General features: G+C 36.8%; 1 protein-coding gene across 10 annotated transcripts in view; it reads right to left on the bottom strand.

The window, feature by feature from the left end:
* MAP3K7 (mitogen-activated protein kinase kinase kinase 7) overlaps positions 1–24939 on the bottom strand; it is a 50892-nt gene that overhangs the window by 5536 nt on the left and 20417 nt on the right. For 3 of the 10 annotated variants that reach the window (XM_032989891.2, XM_042802937.1, XM_032989898.2), the window contains 10 exons: positions 24346–24474; positions 21029–21159; positions 20552–20633; positions 19209–19360; positions 18403–18562; positions 15768–15848; positions 9352–9419; positions 3195–3303; positions 1192–1278; positions 308–369 (listed from right to left, as the gene is read on the bottom strand). In XM_032989891.2, coding sequence (XP_032845782.2) covers positions 308–369; positions 1192–1278; positions 3195–3303; positions 9352–9419; positions 15768–15848; positions 18403–18562; positions 19209–19360; positions 20552–20633; positions 21029–21159; positions 24346–24474 — 1061 coding nt within the window. The remainder of the gene's footprint in view (positions 1–307; positions 370–1191; positions 1279–3194; positions 3304–9351; positions 9420–15767; positions 15849–18402; positions 18563–19208; positions 19361–20551; positions 20634–21028; positions 21160–24345; positions 24475–24939) is intronic. The other 7 variants (XM_032989893.2, XM_032989892.2, XM_032989894.2 and 4 more) reach the window with 7 other exon arrangements.

Genomic DNA, 24939 nt, shown 5'->3' with positions numbered 1-24939 from the left:
ACACAACAAATAAAGTGTATACAACAATTTAATTCAGTAACACTCAAGCAAATAATGTCTTATTTTGACAGTCAAACTTAGCTCACATTTGTTTTTAGGGATCATGTTTCCCAGGACTTGTTTTTAATAGCTTGATCAAATCTGAGTCAACCAGTCTCAGATTACATAATATATTTTTTTAGCCTTGGTCAAAAGTTAGACAGAATATAAACACAGGTAAATATACAACACTACATTTTGCAGCCCCAAATTCACACATTAGAATGAAATGCAAGATAAAGAATGTAACAAAGCATATGTTCATTACCTGTAACTGATGATCTAATGTAAGATATGCCATTGGGATGGAGTTATCTGACCCATTGGTCTCTGTAACAATACCAAGAAAAGTTTAATGCATTTTCTGAGTTAATTCTATTCTTATAGGACAAAAACAAGAATTCTAAATCATTTCACAATACACAATCTGAATGTGGAAAGACAAATGGAAATAGCAGCGATCCAATCCCAAGGCAGATGAATCATTTTGTTTTTCTGATAATGTTAAGAACTTTGAAAGTATGGTCTATCACACCAAGAAGAAATAAAGATTAAGGTTATCATCCTACACTTCTAGAAGCCATGTAACAGCATACAGATTTAAAAAATACTGGGTTTGTACAGTTTGCAATTATGTTCTCTATTTATAAAAAAATTGCCATTTCATTCTTGTTTATGAAGGATCAGCCAGCCAGCCCATGCACCTAATGATTTTAAAATTAGAAGCTGTGCAAACCAGCTCTGCCAAAATAAAATAAGCACAACCTCCTGCTCAGTTTTGAAACCTGCTCCAAGTGAGGTCAGTATCTTCCTCACAACATGCTCTAAGCCATCTTCTCTGTTCTGCAGAGATACTTTGTGGGTAGCAAGGAACCCAATAACCAATCTATCTCTTGGGCCTGGCTGCTCTCTTCTTACAGTGCAATTACTCTGGATTTCTCTAGTGCTTTCATTCCAGATTTAACATGTTTCTGAATTCTTACAGATCCTGTCTTTTAGTAGCCCACAATCTGGGGATCACAAGGTTACTGTTAAGCTTTAAGAGACATAGGAGTAAAGACACATGGAGAAACTACCGATTTTATAGCTGTATTATTGCTACTAGAGGATTATATGGAGGAGGGTAGGTGGGAAAAAAAAGGGGCTGCTTACCCATACCCCAAAAGCACCTGCCACAGAGTAGTCGTGGTAGAGAAACTAAGGTGTTGCCCTCAAAGACTATGCTATCTCCAAGAGCAGCTTCAAAAGGAAACAGAAATAAGAGGGTGGGAATGGAGAAAAAGTGGTTAAGTGTATGCTTGTAAGGAAACTGGAAGGTGGTAAAAGAAAAAAACCAAAAACAAACCAAAAAAACAAACCAACCCTAAACCCAGAGACTTAATCACCACAGTATCTTAAATGAGAACAATATAAAAACTCCTTCCCTACATTAGACTATTGCCATATATGGAATACTGTTACAGCAAAGGAATTATTACAGTGTTTCAAATACATCAGTACATGCAAAATACTTCAGATTACATTCCTGAGCATTTCAGTACTCTGTCACAGAACTAACTTTTCCTGTGATGGACCAGATTTGGCTGCATCCTCATTTTACCATTTTGCCTCATTAACTTAAAAACATACCCTCCTTTACAGAAAACTAAAATTATTTTTCTCTTTAGAAATTAAAACAATTCTTTGCTTACGGACTGCATAAACCTAACAGGAAAAACTATACATGTGGTACGTGCTGTATTTACCTAAGTATAAGGTGAGGGATTTCTGGGGGCCAGAAAACAGACCTGACTTTTAGCCCTAGTGCTGTGCTGCATTTAAGGCCAAAGACTTGTGACAAACTGCCTTTGCACTGGCACACGATCAGCAAATTTCAGTTCCCAGTGAACTACTGATGGGTAAGAGCTTGCTTCCATGTGAGGCAGCAATTCCCATCAGTGCTCACTGCCTAAAGCAACTCAGGACCCATGCTACACAAAAGATGGCGCAGGATGGGCTGTGGCAGTGGGCAAGGGCTTTGGGAAATTATGAGTGGCAAGGCAGAGAGCGTGGTCGGGAAAAGTGACAATGGACAGAAAGAAGAAAGCACAGAAGCAAAAGACAAGAGTATGTTGCCCTCTTCCCACTAAAACAAGGGACAAAAACAGCAAAGTACACACCTTACATACAGAATCACCTTATATTTGGTAAAATACAAGTGCGCATATATATACACACGTATATATATATATATATATATATGTGCTTGTGCAAGAGTCAGTCCACATGTGAGTTTCCATTCTGCAGTTGGTTGCAGGAAAAGAATGAGTCTGATTGGCCAAAGATGAAATGGATCACAAGAAAAAGATTTCAGAATTTGAGGCACTATGAGGTACCAGCCTCGGACTAAGTTTAAGATTCAACCTGAACATTTTGGTAACAAAAATACAATTCTTTTTTATATTCTAAAAAGAAATTTGTGGGGATCCATTGTTTTCATGCAGTCCAGTACTGGTTCTTTTCATAATGAAGTGCATTATGATTTTAAAAATTGAATTCAAGTATTAAATTATGTTCATTCTTAACCTATTCATAACAAAAGAACAGTGATGCTACAGTGGAAGTATTTACAACACTTCTGCAGAAACACTTCGTTAGTTCATTTAAAAAGAGTAAGACTATGTGCACATGTACATTCTGCATAAGCATAATTACAACATAGATAAAAACCAGAATTAACGTGTTCCAGCTGATACTCACCTACATAGCATTTCATTCCAGAAGTCAGAGCAATGAAAGCTTTAACTGTGCTTTCATAATACAAATACACAAGACTAAAATGCTCTAAAATGTCTATTCCCCTAATTCCCCCAAACCACACTACAATCAAAAACTGGTGCTATTAAACACTATTATCACTGCATATGTACAGTACTTTCTTACAAGCAAAACGCTTACAAGTTTATGTAACTTAATATAATCTCTATAAAAAGGTTCCTAAAGCCAATGTGCAAAATAAAGCAATAGTGCAATGATTTAAGTTAAGCACAAATAAAATGGACTGTGATTTTCACTACTTAATTTTGTCAATGTCTAGGCACACACCTCACACAATAATCAAATAAATATTTTGTATTTTTTCCAGGCAAAAAGTTAACTAATGAACAAAAGATTACCTGCATCATCAGGTGTCCATGGATTACGAGTTGGCTTTTCAGAAGTTGGTCCCGAGGTAGTGATCATTCTCACACTAGGACTAGATGATCTACTGCTGTTTCTACTCTCCTGAAATAATAAAAGAAAATAAAATGACAAGAAAAATTAACAGAATATTTTTTTAAGGATTAGTTTTAAAAAAATTATTAAAAACAAAAATAAATTCAAAGAAACCTGAACCTATACCCTCCCAAATATCCGCCTCCTTTACCCTGAAACTTCTCCAGATAGTTTGATAAACTTCATCCCCAGTTCTGCTCCATGTTTACCATATAAAAATAATTATTATTTGGCTATTCAGCATAATAAAAAGCAGTGCTGGACAAAGTGTTCAAGATCTTTACATAAAAGCACAGCACTATGTCTAGTAATTTTCACAGCATCACTCAGTGAAATCTAGCAGCTCCATAATGTAAGAAAAAAAATGAAGTTTGTTTCCAATGTTTTTTCAATGAATGGAAGTACAGTCAACTAAAGAAATGCATCTTATCAACTGCACTGGACTGTGGTGTGCTAATCTACAGTTTTCTTATGGTTCTTATGTTAACTCAAGAGGTTACATGATTCATCTTCAGCAAACAAGAAAAAAGTGTTTAATCAAAAAGGAGCAACCAAATAAAGCAAAGCAATTTTGAAATGAGTACATTATCTCGCACAAAGCAAATTAAGAACTAAAACAAAATTCTGTAGGAAGTTCCTTTATATACAGCTTGACTCCTCCAATCCTTTTGTTTACAGAAGTGCAAACATGCAACACAGACTTCATTATTCTACTGAGCTTCTTTTTCAGAATTATTATTTACAATATACATTATTGTATTTCATATACCCTCTCACTGACATAAAATTAACACAGTAAAGGACGTAAGACTAGAAAACCCCAGCAAGATTTTTCAGGAAAAAAAATTAAGTAAAAAGAAGTGATGCTATTAAAATACAACTACTTTCAGTATGTTGTTTTTATCATTAAATGGTTAATTAAATATCCTTGTTTTTCAAAAGAAGCACTCAAATATACATTACCTAGAAACTTTATTTCTTTATGATTCTAATTTCCAAATATCCTATCTTAATTTAATTTTTAAAAGCCAGGATTTCAGTCAATTAACAATCCAAAGAGTAACAAGATTTGACACACCAATATATCCATTATTTCAACTGCATTACATTTCTCATGTAATTTTTATTAACTGTTTAGTGGTTTATGCTAGTAGCCAGGAACAGGGCAACAAACTATTGTAGAAATAATCTGATGGATAATATCATGAGGATGATAGCATCAGACATTTTGAAAAAAGCTGTTGTGTTGGAGTCTTTGTTGATTCAAGCAAGGTTTAAGCTGCTGAGCTTACTGCTTACTGGTCAGTGTCCTCAGATATGAACGATAAACACACTCTGCTGATGCAAAAGGTCAGAAGACAGAGCAAGCCCTTTTAACAGCATGTAAGTCCTTTAAGCAAAAAGGGATTTGTTGAGTAGCTACACTTGATAGCAAAGGGCACTGGAGAAGTCCTCTAGTTAGAGTAACTTCACAATTTGTACTAGATTGCTTGCTGTACCAGACTTTTTTGATCCAACAACAGAAAACCACCATTTCCTTGATAACATTGTTTAAACAAAATTACTAGAGAAAGAAGTGAAGGATTCGTATCTGAAGCATATTTAAAAAGCTTTGCAAAGTCCAAGGAACCGAACGCCTGTCAGATCACAGCAGTGGTGCACGTAGTTGAATGAGATGCTTTAGGCCTCCTGGACACCAGCCCCAGTGACAGGTAAGCCAGACTTGTACCACTGATGTCTGAGGGAGTCAGGGCTGTTACTGCTTCAGTGTTCAGCATGCTGCCACTGCATTGCTCTGATCCATGGCCTTACGTGGCTTTTTAAAGTGGAGGAAGGTGGAGGGAGAAGGGTTACTGGGCTTGTAAATGTTTCTATTACATCAGAGTGGTTTCCCTGCCATGTACAATCTGCTGGTGTGACTCAGATTTTCACATTTTATAGTCTCAGCTATGTCTACAGGGACTACAATCATTCTGAGAAATTCTAGATAAATGTGAATTAGTTTTGTTCTTATTACATAATGTACAATTGTACAAAAAATGCCCTTTTGTTGACTTTTAGTGCAGATGTGCAACCACTGGCAGATGATGAGAACAACATGTTCCACCCCCCCACCCTCACCAGCTCCTTTATTCTTTGTGTCTTAACCCAGGTTAGGACTAACCCATGCTCATTCATGGCGTTCTCAGCTGCTCTTTAAAGACTGTCCCTTAGCAATCAGTTTCTGTTACCCTTTCATGGGTATCCTTTCATCCTGGCTTCCTCCAGGTATCTCTACGCTCAACAGACTTGTTATCAGGTTACTCTCGAGTCATCCCTGCCAGGTAGCCAACCCACATGGCACTGTTAGCTTCTCAGCTTCCATTTCTCAAAGACTTGCAGTCTTGAAAAGCTGGCCTGCTCTGAGGAATAATTCCCCCCCTCAAGTTTAATTTAAACAGGCAATCCAATTTAAAGAAATCATCGTTATCAGCCCTGTTGCCTCATCTGTGGATTTTATCTTGCTGTGAAAGAGCAGGAGAAAAAAGTGTATCCATGACCAATTTCACAATCTCACGGACAGAATGATTCATCTGTATAATATCAGTTCATCCAAATTATCCCACTTAGCTTGCATGCATGTGGGCATGTACATTCTGACATGGCTTCTCAAATGTTCAATACAGTACATGGTTTTGTTTACTATTTTTTTTTCCACTTCAAAGTAAACTGTAAGAGTTATGAAGGCTCAGCAACAGTTGTTAACAAAAAAAAAAATCCCAACCAAACAATGGTTTAAGAGAGGTAGTTTTGATATTACTATAGCACTGTGAAGGATGATATACCGAAACAACCAACCCAGTAAAAGATACACAGGGAAGCATACACATGGATACGCATGGATATCTTACTAGGCATTTGGTCACAACCTGCAGTTCTTGAGTGATTATGCCAAATGTGTTTCTCAGTATCTGTATAAAATACCAAATTCTGTAAAGACTATCCAGTGTAAACAGCAGGTCCACTGTGTTCCTTCAAGCCCCTGAAAGTTTAGGGCTGCAGTTCAGAGTCTGCAGATCTGTTTCTGTGTTACAAAGGTATTTAGGCAAGAGCAGTAGTGCTGGACAGACAGCACGATACAATGTTTTAAAATGCATGTACAGAGAAATGAAAAGGCAGAAGAAACAATTCAGTGCAAAAAAAAAAAAAAGTGGAAAATTAATGAAGCATCACAGTATATGGATGGAAACAAATGGAAATGTAGCATTGGACTGTACAGAGAGGGTTGCAGTGCTGCTCATGTCACTTGGAGTAAGATCCAGTCTAAGGTCACCAAGCACTAGAGAAATCTGTGATAAACCAGACAAACACATGTTCTCAACAATGAACTACTCCAACAGCTGATCCAATGACAGAAAATCTTTGGGTTAGCATATTTTCCCATCTTAACTGTTGATGTAAAGAGGTCAGTTGAGTAGTAAAATCATCTTCAAAGCACTATTACTGTGATAACATCAGTAACAGGAATACTGGAAAACGCCTTAAGTGCCTCAACAACATAAAAATAGTAATCAACCATACAAACCACACAAAAAATTCTCCTAGCAGTACACAGAAATAAAACATACATATGATCACAAAACACACAAGGTCAGATTAAAACAGACTAGCAGTAAAGCAAGGAGATAAGAGTCTTGGTCTACCCTCTCAGGTAAGCACCCCAAACTTTGATATATTCACTGTTATCAAGTCCAATGTTTCCCTCCACCTTAATAAAAATTCCATTCTAAATTGGAAAAGCCTTCCTGATTAAAAAAAATAGTTAGAATAATTTCCTATTGACACAGCGGCAATTTTCAGGAAAAACACATTAAATCAAGAGATTCTGATCAGGCTTAGTGTGTCAGTCAAATAGTTAAAAAAAAAAAAAAAAAAAGAAAAGCAGCACCATGGCAATCCTTCAATTTTGGAGCGGAATATGGGCTTACAAGGGCTGGGTGCAGGAGTAGAGGCACGCAGTGCCACAGCAGCTCGGTGAAGAAGCCTGTGCCGCAGGGTGGGTGTAAATGAGAATGGAATGTGGGGAAGAAGGATGTTTGCAATGAAGGGAGGGAGGGGGAAGGGGGATTTTCACATTAGAAAGGATAATCTATACATGGTATGGTGCACATGGGGAGAGATAGGATAAACTGACCAGAGCTATGCTAGTCACTGATGTTTCTTCTGCTTTGCCTAGTAGATTGCTTATATGGATAGCAGATTTTTAATAGAAATTCAAGGCAGTGAGGTCCAGAGCTACAGAAACCCTTATTCTGCCATAATTACATTGTGCTTGCTTTCTTCATTGCTTTCAGAGTTATTTTTTTTACATATACATATATATAATGTCAAAAGTATAGCATTAGTTTCAGCAGACTTTTATATCCTTTCTCACACAAAAAAGAGGATTAAAAAGTTATTATTCGTTTATATGGACAGTGCAAAAACTTCTTCCAAATAGCATTTTTCATGCCTTTTAAAATATGTTTTCCAGATTTTATCATAACGTTTCAAAAAACTGCAGGATAAAAGCAGATAATTGTAATTCTTCCACTTAGATTTTCAATATGTATGCTATCAGAAGCAGGAGAATAAAAAGTGATTCTGGTACTTCTATAGACCCTTATCAGAAACAGGTGAGGTAAACAAAAAAACCTCTTCTGTATCCTCCTGGTCACAAGCTACAACATCCATACAAGGAACAGAATAGCTTTCAAAGAAAGAATATTATAATAGACACTAAGAAATGAAGTAAATGGTGAAATTATTTAAATATTAAACATTAATTAAAATGAACAGAATGAAAAATTTTAACTAAAAAAAGCTATAATTAAATATATTCATACATCAATCAGTGCAATTTGGTATAACTGATGTACTGTCACTTAATTTTTTTTCCTCCAAGTCTTACATAATTTTAGTTCTACCAACTGAACAGGCTAATCTAGTTCTTTACTACGTTTTGCAGATTAATTTCTTTCTAACAAACCTGTCTACTCTGAAGATATTAAAATGTATTTAAGACTAATTTGTTATTTTCTGATAGATGTACATAGTAAATTCTACTAATAATACCTGGGGGATTGATGAGGTTTCTGTGGCTATCACACTCCATGAAATTAAAGAAGGATCATATGTTGATCTCCCTGATAACTACACACTCCCAAAATTATTTTAGATTATCGCAGTAGGTTGTTTAATATGGAAACCTGATGAACCTGATGAATATGCTAAGCTCCAGTTTCCCACATCCAAATAATAGTAGGGATCTCAAAATTGCCAGTTCACACTAATGATCAAATAGCCTGTGTGAATTACTGAAACAGACAATGAAGCAATTAAAAACACAAAATAAACATCTGAATGAAGCATTAGCTGTACATTTCTCATTCAGTACGTTTTTAGTTGAATTTCAATTTTATGTAGCATACCACAGTGTCTGTTACCATGGCACTTATGATACCAGATAAGAAGCTATGTTGTTATTAAGCATCTTATTGAGATAGTCCTTTTTTTAAACCAAACTTTGTGACAGCACCCTCCTGTAAACCTTCCACAAGAAATGGAGAGATATTACTGTAGGTTACTATTAAGGGTTCAGAAATTGATGATGAATAAATTTATAACACTGATGCACATGCTTTTTCTTTTTATGCAAAAAGTGAGTTTAATGTACGTGTAACTGCTTCAGACAATCATAAGTAGTAATTACAATTGTTTTCTACATACAGAGAGGTGAGAAGGCTTTCCTGCATAACATCTGCTCTCAGCCAAATTAAGTGGTACACAAAACCTATGTGTACATAAAAATGATAAATGCTGCATGACCCATACAGAAAACACTTCTCATCTAGAGCTCATTCATAGATTACCCTCATGGAATCTCATTTAAATGCAATACAAACGACACTACAGTCTGCCAAACTTCTACATTATTTCTGTGAAAGCATCAAAGGTGAAGATTTCCAGACCAGTTTCCCTGTACAGATTTGGTGTTGACTTTACTGAAAGGTAAAGAAGAGACAAGAAAGATGTTACCTGACTGGACTCTGTTCCAGCAACACTAAGATCTTGAATGGATCTGCGCCTCTGCTGTCCGTTTCCTGCTGGGAAAGAAACAAAACAAAAACAAACCAGTGAAATCTACTCAGAACAAAATCAGAAGGGTGCGACTGTTGCAGAGGAGCTTGGAATTTGTACAAATCCACAGAGAGAAAGTGAGAGAGGGGGAGAGAGAGACAGCTGCAGAATTTTAACTCAAAACATGCTGGCCTGTCAACAAAAAGTATACCCTAATACAATAACCACTCCTACCACATGAATAGCGGCTGCACTCTACTCCACCATCTTCTGTCACATGTATTTGGTCAGGCTTAGTACTCGGGGCAGGAGCTGATGACGACATCTATTTCAAGTGCGTTACGTTATGGGGATTTCTAAAAGCTAGACCGCGAAGATAACAGGCTGCCGGCTTTAACCTGTTGCTCTTTGGCGTGCTCAAGAAACACAGCAAGGAATTCTGCCTGCATGCTGCTCCTCTCATGAAAATTAAGAAGCGAAAGCGCTTCCTTCATGCTCTTTGTCTCCTTCAGATGAATGAATATATGTCCTATTCTCATGCTCTGAGAAGTGTGAAAAGGGGACGGTTCAGCTAAATCACATCTCACCATCAACCTACTGAACACAATGCGGTAATCTTTTCCTCTTCTCCTTCCACCTGTTAGCAATTATCCACCAGTGACAGCTACATAAAACAGCTTAAATTTTAGCACTGACACGCAATCAAAGGCATTTCCAGGAAACAGTCTCCTTAAAAATGAAAGGAGATTATGCAACGGAATCTCCCTGGCTACTTTGATTTTTATTACGGTGATTGTTTATATTGTCTCTTGAGGGCAGGTCAGCTGTCCAAAAGGAAACACCAAAACGTCCTGAGGAACAGCTGACAATGCTCAAAATTCTTGCTCTTAGCTCCGCATTACGTAACTTCTCTACTGGAGGGGAGCATCTGAACCATGTCCTGCAGCCACGGCAGCCCCTCCGCGCCCAGCGGCCCTGCACGCAACAGCCAGCCCGGCTCACTCCAAGCCCTGTAACAGGCACCGCACTTTTAACCTTTTCGATACTTCTTATTCAGCATCATTTCCACACGACTCCACAGCCTGTCTTGACAGGTGCTTTGATGTGCAACAGTCACTACCAAAATGTAAGACTATTCAATATTAATCAATATGTTTAATGGTATCATACTTTGAAGTTTCAAATATAGGTACTAAATATAATGTAGGAACACATTACCACACAAGAGCAATACAAAAGTCTCAGTGTCACTTTACTGATTTGTCATGGCATTTTATAGTCTAAAATTTATAGGAAGCACTACGAGAAACACGCATATAAGAAAATCTTGAAGGATTCTAGAATGGGAATATATTAGTTGCTCTGACTATAAATGAATTCGAATTGTAACTTTTCTGTGGTCTTCATCTTTTGCTTCTGAAATTCAGGGAGAGAATATACTTACCGAAGCAGCAATGCCTCTATTATGCTTAATATTTCAGTATTAGAGATCGTGCAAATGACAAGTCTACGTCAAAATTTCTGAAGATGTTCATCTGCAGTGAACTTTTTCACTACCTAATCATTTAACAAACAAGACTATACATTTAAGAGAATTCCATGCCGTTGGATACTTCATCTGGCTGCCACAGTTCATCTCAATATTCAAGATATGGGTGATCCACCCACAACTGATATAAAATTATGTGCACGTTTCATTCAACAACACTGTTATAAAATTAGCTCAGCTGAAACAGGCTTGCAAAAATATCTGAAATTCTCATTTCAGATTAGCAACATTTGTGAATTTAAAGAACCCAGCACATGTGTTGCTGAAATATTAGAACATGGCTGCCAAAATGTTAAAATAATCAGGGTGGGGTGCAAGAAAGAAAAGAAAATGCCTTGGGGGGGAGAAAGAGGGGCCAAAACTACTGTGCTGTAATAAATGAACACCTTTAAATGAAATATCTTCAAGTTAGTAGCATGAGGGAAGAGCAAGCTCTACTATGCAATGCCATTTTCATTAGTATAATTACTGCAGACATCTGGCAAATAGCTTTGACAAAGCAGAAACAGACTACAAATCAACAAATACTTATTGCTCCAGGTTCAAGACAAATGTCAATTGAAAAATATACTATACAACATATAATGCTTATTTGAAATGATCACTGCTACTTCCCTATGCTCTCTTCTCACAGTTTTCATCTTTTTACCTCTACGCCCATTTCAAAACTAATTGGTTCTCATTATAAAAACTAACAGATTTATAGAGGTATAGAAGTTAATATACAGTAGCTTGATGCACTATGTCAGGATTTCAATGCTTTACAGCATTTATAAGATTAAAAATCAAACATCACAAACATCCATCCTGGCCTCAAAAAACCCATTCCACATACCGTTGTTTATTTTCCAAAATAAAATTCAAAAGCAACAGGAAACTTCCACTGCATGCTGCCCCACATACTCCAGCAAAAATAAATTCTACCACTTAAGGCTTTTAATCACCTTCCCCCCCTGCAAAATAGCCAGACCAGCTATGGACTCTTTTCCCTGCCCTTTGGCAGATACTTGAGTCTCCTTTTACACTTTCTTATTTGCCCACAGTACTCTCTCTCCTTTACCCGCCTACAAGACCCAAACCTCTCCCATAGTGCAAGATGATCAGTGAATGTAACAGTACTAGAAGACATTTTAAAGAAGTTAAAACATTGATTTGAATTCCAGAAGAATGAAGTGATCTGGGGAGACAAGGGTTAGATTTCTGGCTTATATTGGTTTTAAAAGTAGAAGGAAAAATTACAGACCTAAAGCATCTATAATTCCTATCCGCTTTCTGAAGACACTCAACAAAATGTGTCTAATCCCAGCAATCATTTATGCAGTGTCAGTGCTATAAAAATCTTAACGCTGTGGCAGTTACATATGACAAAATTACAAAGCCAAATGCATGCATGCTATATGCATGAGATGTTCCACATTGCCAGTGGAGGAAAGTCTGTACTTGAAGGTATATTTGCTAGATGCTGCTTGACTGGTTTGTATTGAAAAGGTGCTCTGATTATTTTTCTTGATCATATTATAAATCATACTTACTTTTTTTGTTTGTTTGTTTCTTTAAACATATAGCTACTTATGCCTTTTGTACTTACTGGGGGAGTTTTATTTTTCATATATATAGACAAAAAAAGTTGGTGCTTATTATCTATATCATTATCTATGGTATATTATATATACTATAAATTGAAAACAAACAAACAAGATACTTCACTTGGCTATCTGGTTGCAGGATACCACCACTGAAAACTCATTTGCCAAGTTGTTACACAAAAATTTAATTCGTTGATCCGTTTTTCAGTTTCTAAGTTTTGTAAGCTAGTAATACAAACCAGTGTTTTAAACGAAAGTTCTGTTCAGCCTCGTTTAAACTTATTTAGGAAGAAGAGCAAAAATAACTTCCACTTCTGCCAACATTTTACTTTCGACTGATAAAAATTTGTATTTTATGACCTCGGTAGCATAATCAGTTCATGGATGAAAAGCAGCTGAGGCAACGCATTACGAAAAGCCCCAATGATAGCAGATGTAGTACTCACACTTCTAAAATAGCCCTGCCCAAAGCAGCTGACTCATGGTAACGTGCCTGCGTGGTGCCTCCCCGCTCCGCTCCGGGCAGCAGCTGCTTTGCCATGTGCTCAGCAGAACTTCAGGCAGCAGCACGGACCAGGTCGGCACTCCTGCTGCCCCCAGGCCGGAGACAGGCTGCTCGCCCCACCGACGGACGTGCCCAGGGAAGTCTGGAGGAGCTGGGTATGTGGCAGAAGTGCTAAGGAACGTAATGGGGTGGGATCGAGACAGAGGTGCCGGTTAGGGGGTCTTGGAAGTATAACTAGAAGGGGAAAAGTGTGTTAGAAGGCCGGGACTGAAAGCACTGTGCTGAGAGAGTAAGGAAAGCAAGGAGGTGAGAAACAGGCCAGATTATATTGTCTTTAAAAGAATAACTGAGCAAGGTGCTTTTGAATACCTGCTTTGATCACATTCCTGTCACATAATGACTGATGTCTTTTTCTGGCCACAGATTCTTACAGGAAAGCTGTTCTGACAACCAGAAAACTTTTAATATACAGCCCAGACTTATTTGCAGACAATTTACATCTTCTCCTGTATTGCCAATACTGTTTTTTACCTTAAGTAGTTCTCTCTTCCTACTCTATAGATGAATGTGCAGCTAAAGAGAATAATTATTCATTTCTCAGCTTTCGATTTTATGGGCTAAAAAAGCCATGCTTTCAAGATTCTTCTTTATACCTTCCACACCATCCTAGTAGATCTTCTTGCTATTACTTCAGAGAGCACGTATGTTTCTTTTATATGGCTGCCTAGAAAAGTATGTTGAATTCCTGATTACACCTCAACAACTGCCTGTAAATAGCACTAGCGCCTCTTGATCTTTCCTGGAAATGAACTCTTAAGCTTTCACAGTTTTTCCCAACTGCGTTACATTACTGGCTTATACTACCTGAAGTTAATCCACATTTATCTGCTACGGTCCCATGTCATTTTATCAAAACAAATTGTTGCTAGCATATGACCCACACTGCATGACCCTGGATTTTACCCTATTTCTAACTGTTTTTTACCCAGTCACAACAAAACTCACCCTATTTAATACTCTAATCCTCCTCTGTAAGAACAGTTGCTTCTGAAAGCATTAACAGTCAATTTCATTATCACTTATTTGAGATTTAATACTTTAAGAGTAAATTCTGAGAAAAATTCATTAATATGATTGCTCCAATCTTATACCTTCTTTCATTTCTACCGGAAGTTACTTCTCTTGTATCTATTCCAAATTCACCTTGGAATTCCCATCCTGTCAGGTTCAATTAAAATAGTTCAGGTGAAGAATATCTAATTGACTTCTTCTGCCTAAATAAGTAAAACCAATAGACTGGCACAATCTATTTTGTGAAAGCAACATGGAATTTTATTTCACTGACTTTTTAAAAGTTCTCTAAAAGTTTCAAAGTTTCTTGCAAGCCTCAGCGCTGCTACATGCAGACATTGTGCACAGACAAGAGGCACTTAGCTTCTAGAGGTTATTTACCAGGCTCCCCTCAGGTGTTGACACTGCAAAACTTGACTGATCTCTTCACTTTCTCTTTTCTTGCTCTCTCAGGACCTCATTTATGTCATGGCAGGCCAGGACCATTTGAAAACTACACTGGAAAGCTACGCTAGTAAACTTTCTTGCTAATTTGTTAGCCTCAATGCCAAACAGGTTTTCTTTTCATGGGTAGTGCTATTGTTCTTTGGAATCTACTTTTTGACATTCTGTATTTTTATATGTAAACTTCAATAAAGTTATTTGAAAGAAACTTTTGTGCAAAATTATCTTTTGCATTCAACTTTGAAATACCAGACAATGCCAAGACTTACAAGAAAACTTCCTCGGATGACACAAGTTTAGAGTAGGGGGTCCACAATTTTTAATGGATCTCTAGATTAGCAGTGGACACCATTTCTTGCATCTTCTGCCTCTGACAAGTCATTCTGAAGCAATGTGCATACCACCACTGGTATATCTATCACAGTTTGGGATTGACAATACTTGTTTTTAGGCTTTGAGAAATATGAAATGAAAGAAAGAAATCCACTTTGATTGCGAAAGTTGGAATGGGAAAGGAAAATGATATGCTGCTAACTAGACCTGGGATACATGAGAATTATGCATTCAAGTCCCAGCTGAAATTACCGGCTATGGTGCCTGATTATACTGATTTTCTTCCTGTCAGAAGCCTCTCCTAATAATTTCAGCTTGAGTTAAACACAACAGAAATACCTCATGCAGACACGTTTTAGCTCTAGAAAAGTGTAGTCAAATATAAGAATTATTACAGATTAAGTGTTAATTCTTTTTATTCACAGGTATCACATGGATTTGAAGCTCTGTACATAACGTATTTAAGTTTTTGTTCTACTAATATTTGATTAGTTTAAAAATGGGTGCTCAAGCACAAAAAAGATCAGGGCAAGATAATTACCTAGACAAGAACTTTTAAACTGAAGTCCATATTCACCAAATAAGGTATTGTCATAAAAGACTGCATATACAGTTCTGCTCTATAAAAAGACTCTGAACATCAAGATCATAAAGGAAAAAATCCTCTATCAATAGAAGTAAATTCAAATTAGAAGATGGAATCCTTTACTGATAAAAGTAAGTTTGTACTAAAATATCACACTCCTCTTTACAGAGACATTATGAAAAAATTATTGGGATAATTTCTAGTTCTGCCCTAGAGCAACTGGAGCAAGAAGTATTTTTAGCAGTCTGATCATTATTCCGGCATCTTAACCAACTGACCCGTTCACCTGGTCTGCGATACCTGGTATGATGATCTCAGGGACATCCAGAATGTTGCCAAATGAAGCAGTTTTACGATGGCCTCGTTTAGGCTTGGAATAGGCTGAAAAAATACACATATACAATACACATGCAAAACACTAAAATGGCAATAGCAAAATTATTAAATTCCTAATACTGCATTTTTCATAGATTTGGTTAAACTATAGTTCATGCAAAAATGTGTCATGCAGAATAAACTGCATTGCCTTCCACTCATGCTTACACATAGTAAAGCAACTGTTAAGAAGCAAAAAATGCAGAACTAGCTGTCATTACAACACCATGTAATTAGTTATAGTTAGCAACACAAAAGTCAAACACAGAAAGCAGCATGGCAACAAGGAAGGGAAAAAAACAAATGTAATTATCCAAACAGAGAACAGATTAAATTATTTCAGATCACCTGTATAATCAGAATAAATTCTTGATTGCCTGAACTTATATAACATTTTCTCTTTAATGTTGGGTACAAACTATTTTATCAACAAGATTCATAGTTGGGTACTTCTGTTTTTATTTAAATCACCTCCTTTTAAAATAATCTGTCTCTGAAAAAAGCTTACTCTTACTATATTTGACAATCGCTCCTGCCTTTCATTCTTTTGCTTTATTAATTAGTATTTTTTTTTTTTGCAAACAGGATATCACCACCAACCTCTTAATTTCTGAATGATGTCCAGGAAACTTCATATACTTTGGCATATAATCTCATCATACGTTTTTTATTTTATTTTATTACTTGTGTAGTTTAAGATAAATAGCTCCCATTTGGAGAAAATCTGAATACCCAAAGGTAGAACACTGCAGCATATCCATCTCAAACTTAGTAAGTAATGGTGATGTGCACTATGTGATTTATTCTTACACTTAATGTAGTGATAGATGGAACAACATTAAATAATTCTTGACCTGATTTACTCTTAACAATATCCCAGTTCTCACCCAGCCACAGCTTTACAGCATATTATTTCTGTCACACAGTTAACAAGATTAAAAAACAAAAGTAAAACCAATACAGTGCTGTTTCAGCTCTTTTTGAAAAAGTTAGTCAGATGGGTTTGACTTAATTTCTAGTAGTTCATTACTGCCTGAAGCGATTTCTTAAAAAACCTCTGAACTAAGATGTTCAATATATACTTTTGTTTCAAGAAAAAGAAACCCTACACTCAACAACAAAAGAAGTCTTAAAATATTCTGAAATAATAATTACTATTCAGAGCAATGTACTTAGGAAGACAAACCAGGAAAATTAAAACCTCGCACAAAGGAGGGCCAGGTTATCTTGTCTAATGTCAGAAACTTACACTGACTTTAGAGCGTCAATGATCAAAGTGAGTCCTGGCATATTTTAAAGTTAAATCAGTATGTTATTAATATCAGGTAAGTACACAGCTGCCTTCTGTGTTAGGAAACCTTTAGAGATATTCAGGGTGAGATGTGCTACACGATCATCCAGTCAAAGACTGACAATACAAAAGACAAATCTTGGAATAAGGCTTTAAAATAAGAACATTAAAGTAAAAAGTGTTTAGGGCAAGATAAATATTATTTCATGAGTAACTTCAGAATTTAGTAAAACAAGATCTTGGAGTAATCATAATACAATGAAGAACAAAAATGAAATAGTCATGGTGCACAAGAAAGCCAGAATATGATGTATATTTCCTTATTAATTACAGCTACTTGATTACCCTAATTTTCAGATTGGTAGAAAAATACTATAACAACTAAATAACCCTGGGCTAACCAAAGTAATTTCATCTGATTATTTAAATCTGTGGTTATGTACCATAAGACATATGGTAACATTGTAAGTTTCATATATGAAACTTAATCTATGCATGCTTCTGGTTTTAACAAACAACATAGTTGATGAAGAAAAGAGACAAGAAAATGTTTGTCAAGTATACACATTTTTATTAATTCACTCTTCTGGGAAGAATAAAGATGGCTTTCACCATAGAATTATGTATTTATACTTACACATAAATTCCAGTTCACTCAAGGATTCAGTGTTTAGACACAACAGCTTATAGCTACCTGAAGCAAACCTAGCAAAACACCTGTAGCTTGTTTTTTACCCATGCTTTGTTAATCTGATGAATAAAACCTAACTATGTTTTTCTTTCTGAAATCTGTCACAGTGGATTTTAAAACTTATTTGGGAACATGCTGAACTTTAAACGCACCTCAACTTCAAAATATTATAGGGATAACCTTGAAGGACATGTTATTTTATAAATAATTATGCTAGCAAAGATGGAATAACATTTCAGATGCAAAGGAGAAAGTTGTGCATTTGGAATAGGACTGATGTTTAGAAGTCTCAGTGACTTTTAAAAATCGTAAAAGTCTAATTCAGCGAAAGTAATCTTTTCCACAACCTTAGAAATACCCAAGTAGAATACTCAACCTTGCTGAGTATATAACTGTGAATGAAGCCATTTCCCCCGCACAGTTAATCAAGAACAATAAACACTACATAGAAACTTAAAGTATTTTCACATGGCTAATGGTATTAAGCTTTTGTAACACTATGCATGTTTTACATCTTCCTTCCTCCTTTCCTTCCTTCCAGTTCCTTAGTCTATCCCCCAAACATCCTTTAATTTTACCTGTGATGGAAGCTATTCTTGCTTCTATTTCAGACATGTCAGCACTCATCCTTTTGGCTTCTCCTGAAACAAGGGCTGACTGTGGTCGCGCGCGAACATCTGACAAGCTCTCCACACTGCTCCCACGAGATGGGGGTAAACTTAAACGGCCAGGATCACCCTGTTTCAACAGTCACATTTGTTAAAAGAAAAAAAATTCTGCAGAAGCCCCTCCATGATATGCACAGTATGTAGGTTAAAATGTATTTTTATAATGTACATTTTACAAGTGAAAAGATTTAAAGTTTATAATTCAATAAATAGTATTCATTAGCTATTATTGGTATACAAGAACCAAATATCTACAACTTTCCAAAGAATCTAACTTTATGTGGATAAAAATTGAGTAGAATTAGGCCAATATTCTCACAAGATATCTTTGTGTTTTTTCATCCTACTTGAAATAAAACACAGTATTTTCAAAATTCTCATAAATATTTAATCCTTTCGTGTCATACTAATATTTTGGTTCTAAATTAAGGCAGCAATTTTCATATATATATATATTTTTAACCTACTGAGCCCCTTTATTTAAAATGAACCACTGTTTGATTTCATTTGAGATCTTATTTAGAGCCTTCCAATTTACCTTTTTGAAATCATTCAATATTTTTCCATTCCTTTTCATGCTCTTTTCCTATAACTAGCTGGCTCCAATTTTGTACTATTTTTGAAAGAAGACACTAATGTTTCGTAGCAGTTACAATACTTTTGTCCACCTTTGCCCATTTCATTATTACGGGTCAAAATTGCACGCGTTGGCTTACCGGCTGCTTGGCTGTATTTTTCATTTGCTGCGCCAATTTTGACTCTAAACGCTTAATAGTGTCATTGGTAGAAGCTCCTTGGAAGTCACTTGGTTCCATGTTAGCATCACTCTTGTTACTTGTGTTTGTAGAAGTGATGTCCATGAATGAACCTATAACTCAATAAAAAGGAAAAACATTTGAGAATTTCCATTAAAAATACTGAAGTGCATCTCTCAAGCATTCTCAGAAGCCTAACTTTATTTTAAAGCAACACTTTTGAAAACTTTTAATGAAAGGCAAGCTGCATGATTTCAGCAGATCCATTAATGTAAAAAGTAAAAGGAATGAAAAGGACAGAATACATGACAAAGTACTATGATGACATGCTGAAGTCAGTCTTTAGCTTGCTCTGAAATTTTGGGGGTAGATGCTATATTAATAACACAGCCAGCAACCTCATTCACAATTAATGACAAAAATCCATCATTAACCACAGAGGAGCACAAATACCTGAAAAACAACAGACAATATATATTCATTCACAGTTTAAAGTGATATATCTTAAAATCATGTGCTGAGGGGTAGAGAACAGCTAGTAAACTCAGTACAATGCTGCATCTGAAAAGATTCTGTAATATACGGGTAACTTAAGTTGCAAAGCAGTCAAGGAAACTTTATCCAAAATAACAGCAATTTGTTTTGAGATAGAAAATAGATCAAGCAAGCACTGGAAGGTGAAGACACCCAAGATTAAAAACAATTGAAGTAGGAAAACTGTACTCTAAAATAATGAGAAGACTGAATGATCTTTATTTTCCATTATTAAAAAGATTTCTCTAATGGCAAGACTACTTGAAAGCCCAGACTGTATTTTGTTCCATTCACTTTTCTAGTGATTTCCTTGCATTTAATTTAAATTACTGTATTTACTGCATCTTAACATAAAACAACTGCAAATTTAAATTGTGGAGATTGTAACTGAAAGCAGATGCAGCTTTCAAGAATAGTCAAAAATTTTAAAATGCCAACTCCTAAACACTACATACAAGTGAAGGAGTGTCAGTTGCTAGCAACCTTCATGGGGAAGAAGCAAGGAGACCTTAAATGTGGACATTCAGAAACAGCTGTTATTATATGCTTGTTCTCCATTAAAGGTAAACTTCAGCAAAACCATTTGGCTGAGAGTATTATATATGATCTGGTATGAGGTCTCAACAAAAAAACAGATTTTTGCCAATGCTTAAGAAGTTGTAAAGGTTACTTTTCCCAATTTGAGTTCAAAATCAAAACAAGAATGTAATTTACAATCTTTCTGCATCATTTTGTGCTGCTGATCTTTTGTCTTATTTATAGACGTGTACCTGTACTAGTGGCAGAGTTGCTTTGGCCTTCATCTGAATACTGGCAAGGGTACTGAAGAGGTTCATCAGCTCCTGGGAAGTACTGTGAAAAACCAGCAATGGTTTGATAAAAAAGTAATTAACAATTGCTTTAAAATTATTTAAATAGTACCTCATAAAATAATTTATAAATCTAAATTATATACTATTTTTATAATAATTTATCAGAGAAATAAATGCAATTATTTTTAGTAATAAATACATCTGTGACTATTTATTTCCCCAAATCTGTTATGAGTTAGTATACTTCTCCCATAAGTAGAATAATGATTTCCCTTCTCTACTGTAATAATTTGATAATTTTTACCAAAAAGAGAGAGGAGAGAAAAAACATGCAAGCCTGTCTTTACAGTGTGATAAAAGGCATATATTTTGTAATTCAATTTCCCAACTTAACAGGTTAAGAAATAGTTAAGATACTAAATTAAATTTTTATACCCGCATTAAGTGTGTCATTATTTTAACAATTTCCTCCATGGATGGTCGTTGTGAGGGATCCTTGGACCAACAACGGGTCATTAAACTTTCAATTGGTTTAGGTAAGTTTTTGATCAGTGGTGGCCGAGTACCTATAATTGAAATTAGTAGAAACCCTTAATTTGTTAAGCAGACTATAAGACAATTGACATCAACTGATCTCTCTCTGGTATTTTGCAAGATAAACCTAGGAAAATGTATAGTTAATTGTAGTCTGAAAGAACTGGCCTGCACTTAAGTTTTCTCTTTCACAAGCAAAAAATTGACAAAAAAAAATTCCTTTGCGCTACATACAAGTTACAATTACATACAAACAAGAAGAAAGAAAATGAAACTTTTTCAGTAGTAGTTTGAATAAATTCACTGACTGACCAAATACAACATATTACAATGGCTAATGAGTATGTTACCACTTTCCGAAGAATAAAGCTCCAGACCAAACTAGGAAGCAAGTAGTAACAGCCTTTGGTTCCTAATGCTGTACACGCAAGAAGAAAAAAAAACAAAAACAAAACCCACAACAAACCCCCTTACTCCCCCCCCAAAAAAAAAACTTCTTGAAAAATAATGAAGCAGTGGAAGTAGTAATTTCAGGTGACTTTTTCATGGCCTATATACATTTTTTATTACATATATTACTTCAACTGTTAAGTAAGTATTCAGCTGGTTTTTGGTTCAAGTTTCTACTCTTTTTACTATTTCAACAACTATTTCAACAAGTACAATTAATAGACATGCAGTTTTGTTTAATACGTGAGATGTAGTGACATTTTGCATAGAAAGCAGCAAGTGTTTAAAAATGTATTAACCATAACAAGTAATACATGAAGCGAGAGTGCCACAATGGTTACAAGTGAGATGAAGTACACTAACACTTCCTTCCTAAAATGAAGGTGGGGAGAGTAGGTGGAGAGGGGAAGGGGGAAAAAAAAAAAAAAAAAAAAAAGAAAGCAGTTTTTAAAGCAAAAGTAGGGACGGATAGGGAATTTGCCATCACCTAAAGGATACTCTCACACCTTACAGAGGCTTTCTGATTTATAATTACTGCTTTTATGCTTACTTTTACAGTTAATGCTTTTACGCAAGGCACTCATCACTCCTAATCTCAATGACTCGTGTCCTTGAGAGACTGAAATGGAGAATATATTTTTTAATTCAAAATGGCTTTTGCAAACATCTATCTTTGTGCATTGTTATAACTATAATGCTCATCCATCCTATCACTGTCTGCCCCTTCCTCTTCTTCACTGAACAGGATGCCTGTGCTCACCTTAAGCTTCTACCATTTAGTACTGAAGCAATGACACTCAGGCAGAGCGCCAGCCTTCATTGCCTGTTTGTTAATTACATCTTCCAAACACGTTTGTGCTTTCTTTGGTGTTGTCTTTCACAAGTGACAGAAACTCTGCAGACATTAACTGCACTACTTCACTATCAGTACTTTATTCTTCTTAAAACTCTGCTTTGCCACGGTACCTAAAAACACACTGTTAAAAGAGTTACACCACTAGCATGAAGATACTATAGTCTATTATTCTGACTAGTGTTGTACCACTGCTTCCTTTTGTCCATATGAATCCAACCACTGTCTCCTGTTTATTCTAAGCTCCTAAGAATCTGTTCTGTATAGTACCTAGCATGTCCTGCTCCATGACTGCAGCTACCTACATGTAAAGGTAAAACAATTCAAAGAGCAGAACAAAAAAAAGAAGCAAATGAAAAACATGTCCTGCAGGATTTTGACGGTTTCTAACATTTCTAAAGACATGTCAGGTTACTTAAACTCACACATTTACTGTAGATACCCAATTACAAAGACCAACCAAATGAAAAACCCAACTTGGCTAATAAAATCTTCATTATCATTCATCCAGACAGAGGGGTTGTGGGGATTTTGTAGCACGATTCAGATGACTTTTAAAATAGCATGTCATAACAAAAAGAACGTGTCTCTTTCCTTGTTTGTTCATGTTCTGGGTTGAGTGAATGGTGGAGTTTTTTGGTGGCAGGGGAGGGGGCTATCGGGGCGGCCCCCTGTGAGAAGCTTCTCGAAGCTCCCCCAGCTCCACGTCAGCTCCACTTCTGTTTGGGAAATTGAGCCCATCGGCTGTGCCTCTGCGATAACGTATTTAAGAAGGGACGTGGTGACGGGCAGTGGGACTTGAGAGGAGGAGTTGCTGCAGCTGCGTGAACACCAAGGTCAGTGGAGGAACGGGGGAAGAAAGGAGGGGGGAGGTGTGCCGGAGCAGAGACCCCCCTGTATCCTGTGGTGAGACGGCAGGGCGGCCCCCCCTGCCACCCATGAAGATCTACGGTGGAGCAGACACTGATTTATGGCCTGTTGCTCCTGCTCGGCATAATCAAGGTGCTGTGCCCGAAGAAGGCCGGGATCTCATGGGAAAAGGCAGCCCCACTGCTGTAATTCAGTGCTGGGAGGATTGCAGCATGCGGGGGAGTCCCACACCGGAGCAGCTCGGAAAGGGCTGCAGCCGTGGGAGAGAATCCAGTTGGAGGAAGTTAGTGACCCATGACGGAGCAGTGTGGGGAACGCTGCGGCCCATGGGAGGAACTCATATTGGAGAAAATTTGTGGAGGACTGTCTCCTGTGAGAGGGGGACCACGATGGAGCAGGAGGAACAAGTTCCAGACACTCCCCTCACCGAAGATGAAGGAAGTGGCAGCACTGACTGCACCCCCCATTCCCTGCCCCTGCGCCACTGGGGGAGGAGGTAGAGATATCGGGAGCAGAGCTGAGCCCGGGAAGAAGGGAGGGGTGGGGGGAAGGTGTTCTCAAGATGTGGCAGTGCTTCTCACTGTCCTACTCTGTTATGTGTTGTTAGTGTCTGTAATAAATGTATGTTCTTTTTTTCTTCCCCTAACGAGTCTGCCTTTTGCTCGTGATCATAAAAGGGGGATTTTCCCCCATCCCAGTCCTGTCTTGAACCCCAAGCCTGGCTCTCTGTCCCTTCTCATTGCCGGAGGGGATGGGAGAGAGAGCTGCTGCATTGTGGTTGGCTGCCAACCAGGCCCAAACCACGACAGTTCACATGCTAGTTACACATAGCAGGAAATGCAAGCACTGTAGCAGCCAAGTAAAACAAACCCCCCATTGAGACACAAAAGTGGCTGTAAGAGTATTAAGTCTTTATGACAAAAGTGCATATTTAATGAGTATAAACCAGAAAAACTAGTAATTTAAAGGTGCACAGTTAAGAGTGTTTAGCAAATCTCTAGGTCAAATACACAACTTCAAATGCAATAAAGTATTTTCAACTCACCATTGTGAACTGCCCACATTATGCGGAAAGCTGGACCACCAATCTCATCAAAAGGTTTCCTACGGGTGATTACCTCCCAGAGAATAATACCCCAACTGAAAACATCACATTTTTCACTGTAATTGCTACCTGGAAGAAAGTCATCAATATAATTTGTCTCTTCTCTATATAACACATTAGAAAGAAGTACAGTTTAAGCTGATAAATAGCTCTACATGCTTCCTCTCACTTGTTTTGCTGAGGAAAAAAAAACCTCTTTTCTAAAACTGGCTGATTCATGCTAACTTAAGTCTGAAATCATTTGACAGTAGGATCATTAAGAATGGATCCCTGGAAATCAATCCTTTTCACTTGGAGTCATCCTGAAATGATAAAATGCACCAGTTTTCTTAATATAAACCACAATTTATTAAATTTCAACGATCTGCTGCATTCAGGATTTAACTGACTATGCTTACTTCCTCTAAATAGTCTTCCTTAATTCATTCTTTCACATTAGTCACAATATGCCAACATCTGTCGTGTCCATTGCTCTTTATGAATTACAGGTCTTTAGCGAAACTAACGTTACCATATGAACAAAACAGCAGATTC

The sequence above is a fragment of the Tyto alba genome, unplaced genomic scaffold, assembly GCF_018691265.1.
Source record: "Tyto alba isolate M040663 unplaced genomic scaffold, T.alba_DEE_v4.0 Super-Scaffold_40, whole genome shotgun sequence".
Lineage (NCBI taxonomy): Eukaryota > Metazoa > Chordata > Aves > Strigiformes > Tytonidae > Tyto > Tyto alba.
Note: the sequence above shows the minus strand (reverse complement) of the source record. Positions and strands in the feature narration are given on the sequence as shown.